The sequence below is a fragment of the Stegastes partitus genome, unplaced genomic scaffold, assembly GCF_000690725.1.
Source record: "Stegastes partitus isolate 25-593 unplaced genomic scaffold, Stegastes_partitus-1.0.2 Scaffold1082, whole genome shotgun sequence".
NCBI lineage: Eukaryota > Metazoa > Chordata > Actinopteri > Pomacentridae > Stegastes > Stegastes partitus.
In genome coordinates this window covers 74,192-79,617 of record NW_007578813.1, presented here as the reverse complement: position 1 = coordinate 79,617, position 5,426 = coordinate 74,192, and the positions used below count along the sequence as shown (strand labels likewise).

General features: G+C 42.3%; 1 protein-coding gene across 1 annotated transcript in view; it reads left to right on the top strand.

Moving 5' to 3' along the window:
• Positions 1 to 5,426, top strand: part of dgkg (diacylglycerol kinase, gamma) — a 121,064-nt gene that overhangs the window by 57,940 nt on the left and 57,698 nt on the right. Inside the window, exons 15-17 of the mRNA XM_008295897.1 lie at positions 61 to 146; positions 1,867 to 1,956; positions 4,093 to 4,253. Of these exons, the coding sequence (XP_008294119.1) occupies positions 61 to 146; positions 1,867 to 1,956; positions 4,093 to 4,253 (337 nt within the window). The remainder of the gene's footprint in view (positions 1 to 60; positions 147 to 1,866; positions 1,957 to 4,092; positions 4,254 to 5,426) is intronic.

The following is a 5,426-nucleotide window of genomic DNA, read 5'->3' as shown; positions in this document are numbered from 1 at the left end:
GTGTGGTCGGAGCAGCAGAACCAGAACCCGCCTGACTTCAACTGTTCTCTGTGTTCTCAGGTTGAACTTCTTCCACGACGTCCCGGACTTCCGGGTTCTGGCCTGTGGAGGCGACGGGACGGTGGGCTGGATCCTCGACTGCATCGGTACCGACCGCCCCTCTGACAGGACACTGTGCCCGGGGTTCTGAACTCTGTCTGGGTCTATTTAAAAACATTTTGACTGCAGCGCAACAGAACCAGAACATGAAACGTTAGATTTTCTTGGATGAAAGCTGTCGGCGTGTTTAGACGCTGATTATCTTTTTCTAAAATGCCAAAGCGACACCATTGGCCAGCCGAGCCCGAGTGTGGTTCTGGTTCTGGTTCTGTCGAGAAAATAAACAAATGAAGCTTAAAGTGGAGAAAAGTCACAAAAAACAAGAGACGAACGAGAAACGAGCCAGTTTCTGTTCTGAAGGAAAACGTTTCACATCTTTTTTATCGTCTCTCGTTTACGTCGTTTCATGTGTTTTTGTTGTTGTTTGTTTTTGTTTGTTTGTCTGTTTGTGGTCATTTTTATTATTAACTGTCAGTTTGTGTTTTATTTGTGTCTTGTTTTGGTCATTTTGTGTCTCCGTGTGACGGTTTTGTCTCTGTGTGTTGTTTTCTGGATCATTTTTATCATTTTTATCGCCGTGTGTCTGTTTCCAGCCTCTCCAGACTTTTCCTCCATTTTAAAAAAAAAGTCTTTAGTCTAATTCTGAATCATCTTTTCAGTCACTTTGGACCCAGTGCGTCTGATTTTTGATCATTTTTAAGGGTTTTTGATCATTTTCAACAAACTTATATCATTTCTGACAAGTCTTCTGTCATGTTGAGTATTTTTATTTTTATTTTTTAGCATTTTGAAGACGTTTTTGTCACTTTAGATCCTCTTTGGTCTTTTTTTACATCAATATTTTCAGTTTCTTTCCTGAGTTGGAGTTCAGAGTTTTTAGGTTTTTACAGGATCTATTTAAACTATTTCATTTGGCACATTTTCAAATGAGAATTTGTAGAAAAGAGTGATTCTGATTGAATGTGGTGATTTTATTGTTGGTTGTTGTCCTGATGGAACGGGACACAGTCCAACTGTTCTGTCTGGTTTTACAGTCATGTTGGCTTTTTTTTAATTAACTTTCAAACCTGCTGCGAGTTCACAGGTTTAATGAATATTTAAAGTTCAGGACAAACTTGGTTTTTATAACTTTTAACATTTCTTTTATTGGTTGTGATCAATGTGGATTTCTTTACTCACTACCTTCCTGTAGTTAAACGTCGTGTTTATATTTATCCGTCTGGTGACGTTTTGTGTTCCAACAAAAAAAATCTGACATTTGAAATTTAATTCACGAGAAATGACTCAGAGTTTTAAATCAAGCAAACTAGACAATTGAAGGTAATTTGACTTAATTACTAGTCTGCATTTTAAAAAGTAATTTAAAGGACCTGTTTGTGTTGAATGCAGAATCTAATTTAATGAATTAGATTCAGACATCATCCTGAGCGGTGACGTCGTGAAGCTGCATCAGTTCAGCGTCGTGCGTCGTCGAACTCTGACTTCATCACAGCCACAGAAACAAACAGAATAGAACACAATAGAACACAATAGAAATACTTCATTAATCCCAGAGGGGACGTGTTTGTTAGAGCACAAAGAAAAAGTCACCTCCACCACAAATACAGATGAATAAGCAAAAATAAACAACAAGAAATATAAAATGCAAAATGTACAATAAGTGTAGAGTGCAGAGCAGATAGTGATGTGCAGCAGAACAAGAACACAACAGAAGCTGCTCAGTGGATCATCTTTCTAAAGCTTTCTAAACGTGTGGTTTGTGTGCAGACAAGGCCAACTTCTCCCGACACCCTCCGGTGGCGATCCTTCCTCTGGGGACCGGGAACGATCTGGCTCGCTGCCTTCGCTGGGGAGGAGGTGAGGACTCAGACAGTTAAACGTGTGATTGAAGCGTCCAGGTGTGGAGTTCAGGTGTCTTTTCAAGGAACGATGAGAAACAAACGTGACTCGATGAAGAAAGAAAATCCTGAACTGCTCCCTGAATCGACTCTAAACAGCCTCAGGTCCGTGTTGCAGCTTCACACCTCGCCGGGAGTTTCAGGGAAGCGTTGGACTCCAGAGCGCTGATGTGCAGAAGGCTGCTGACGTCAGTCTTGTGATGAGAGCTGCTGGTTATGAGCAGCATTAACTAATTAAAGCTGCTGGTTATGAGCAGCGCTAACTAATATCCAGTCAATAAGCTGCCGGATCCGCTGAGCTCTGGGACCAGAACTCAGACATAAAGAGACGGAGCAGCGATGGTTTCACCTGAGGAGCAGAACTGACGCTCCACCAACGCACCCAAGTGTTTCCAGTAAAAACCACTCTGATTGGTGCAAATGAAGCGGACCAGTTAAACAGGAAGTGACCCGCTGTGGGGTTATTTATGGTGTGAATTCATCACACGTCGGGGTTTTTCCACCTCAGCTCATCATCGTTCTGCTCGACCAGCTCACCTTCAACTTTTTAATAACAAACTCTGAATATTTAAAATGTGAAGTTTGAGCTCAATCAGTCGTTTCTGAATCGACCCGTTCAGCAGGTTTATTCTCACATCAGAGTTTTCCACAACAACATCTGAGGAGCTATTAGAGATAAAACCAGAAACATATTTCTCATCATGTCACTGATTCAGAATCTGTCATATTAGACACTTAGAATAAATCATCACTGATTATGAGCTGAACTATTTTTAAAAAAAAAACATGAAAGGTTCTATTTTCTGGTTTCTTTCCTCTGTGACGGTAAACTGAATATATTTGGACAAACCATACATTTGTCACCTGGACTTGGGAAACGCTTTTACATGAATTACCTCACAAAGCAGTGGGTTTAATGGCAGTCGGTTACTCCGTATGCAGAGAGCCGAGCTGCACCTGGATGTTGTCTGAGGAGCCGGAGCAGGAAGACGTCGGTGTGCTTCCTGCTGGGACCAGACTTAAACTCCTGAACAAACTCGATCCAGAACCTCCCGCAGAGCCGCTCGGCTGGAGTCCTGCTTCTCCTCATCACCGCCTTTGTGCTCCACGTCTGAACCTCCTCAGTCTCTCTGCAGAAACCGGGAGATTTAAATATGAATCGGCTGAAATGATGGTTTTGGAAAATCTCCTCCAGCGGCTCAGAGCTGACTGTCAGTTAAAGCCTCAATGCTTCACCTGATTCCTGAATCTGGAATAATTACACAGCAGTGAACCAGCAGACTTGGTCTAATTAACTATTTAAAACATTGAAATGATCTCGTTTGAAAAAAGTACGAAGACACACAACCAATATGATTCTAAAACCAACAGCCTCCAAACGTCTGCAGAGGATTTCTGAGTCAAACGTACTTGAAACTGAACTCAGGTCTCTAAAATAATATCACAACTCGTTTTTTTTAAGTTCATTGGAATTCAGTTTCCATCCAATGAATCCAAAGAATAAGATTCAAATTTAGATTTATCTTACAGTTACTCAGGTTGAGAAATTCAAAACTTCCTGGATCTCACTCGTCATGTTTCCTGCTGATAATTTATCTACTGATTACTTTAATTCAAGTTAAAAAATTCAGTTTCAGATTTAGATTTTCTAAAATAGTTATTCAAGTTGAGAAATTACGATTGAAACTAAAGATTTAGAAACCTGGTTATGAGGGATTTTCTCCACGACGTCCAGCCTGAGCACAAAGATCTGGTTCTACTGATGTCAGCTGGTTCTGAAGGAGCTCTGGGTTTCCCGTCTGATGGTTTCCCGTCTGACTGTTTCCCGTCTGACTGTTTCCCATCTGACTGTTTCCCATCTGACTGTTTCCCATCTGACTGTTTCCAGTCCGACTGTTTCCCGTCTGACTGTTTCCCATCTGACAGTTTCCCATCTGACTGTTTCCAGTCTGACTATTTCCAGTCCGACTGTTTCCTGTCTGGCTGTTTCCCATCTGACTGTTTCTCGTCTGACGGTTTCCTGTCTGACTGTTTCCCGTCTGACTGTTTCCTGTCTGATGGTTTCCTGTCTGACTGTTTCCTGTCCTCTCTGTAGGCTACGAGGGCGGCAGCCTGTTGAAGTTCCTGAGGGACATCGAGCACAGTACCGAGGTGGTGTTGGACCGCTGGAACATCGACATCGTCCCCGACGACAAGGAAGAGAAAGGAGACCCGGTTCCCTACAGCATCGTCAACAACTACTTCTCTATCGGAGTGGTAAGAACCTGGACCGATGAATTAACAGACAGAACCGTGGTGAGGAGAGAGGAGTCATGGTGAGGAGATAGGACTCATGGTGAGGACATAGGAATCATGGTGAGGAGAGAGGACTCTTGGTGAGGAGATAGGACTCATGGTGAGGAGATAGGACTCATAGTGAGGAGATAGGATTCATGGTGAGGAGGTGCTGACTGTTTTTTTTTGTCATCTTGTAAAATAAGACACGTCAGGTGGTTTTGATGAAATCTTATGATTTTAAGCTTAGATTTGATTAATTTTCCCAAACTAATGGAACATTGGACACGATTTGGACAAGACCCACATTAAAGTTGTAAATCTGGTGTTTTTTTTGTGTTTTTACGGATTTGATAAATTGTCGTTTTGCAAATTAGAAAAACTACAACATGCTTTTTAAACCTGACAGTGGGTTAAAGAAACTCTTAGTATGTGAAACCCAGTTTGGTTTTACTCTGATCCGGTCCAGAGCAGCTCTCAGCGCCTCACTGTGCCGTCCCAGTCAGACGTTTGACTTTAAACTGGAACCAGTTTGTGTTGAACTCAGCTAACAGAACAGAAATGCAGCAGATAATCGGTGTATCATCAGGTTTAAACTCTGTCCCCAATTTGTCTCATTAAGATCTTCAGTGCAGCGGTTGTTCTAATAACAGCGCAGTGGAGAAGATTATCTGATCTGTGTGGACACGAGCAATTAGCAGATTCATCAGTGGGTTCTGCTCCTCCCGGGCAGGTTTGCTCTTTTAATTGGAGGAAGGAAACATGCTGCCAGGTACCAGTTGCTTAGCAACCTCCTCATCCTGTCCTGATGGAGACTCTGGTTTCCTCGGGGACGCTCAGGCAGAGTTATCGCTGCTTCAGGCTCAGAGCGGGGAGACGATGGAGACGTTCTGTAGAGGTTCTGTAGAGGTTCTGTAGCGGAACATAAGAAACACGAGGCTGAATCAGTACGTGTTGATTTCTTAATTACATGGATTATTCCACATAAACATGCAATAATGTGGAAATAAAATCAACACGTGGTACAAGTTAGTGAGCTTCAGCCAGCAGCAGCTTGTGATGATCTAAAGCTGGACTTAAACCTGACTTGTTTGGATCCTTGTGTTTTCTGTGAATGATGCTTTTTGTTCATCTTCTTGAATAAAACTGAGCCCA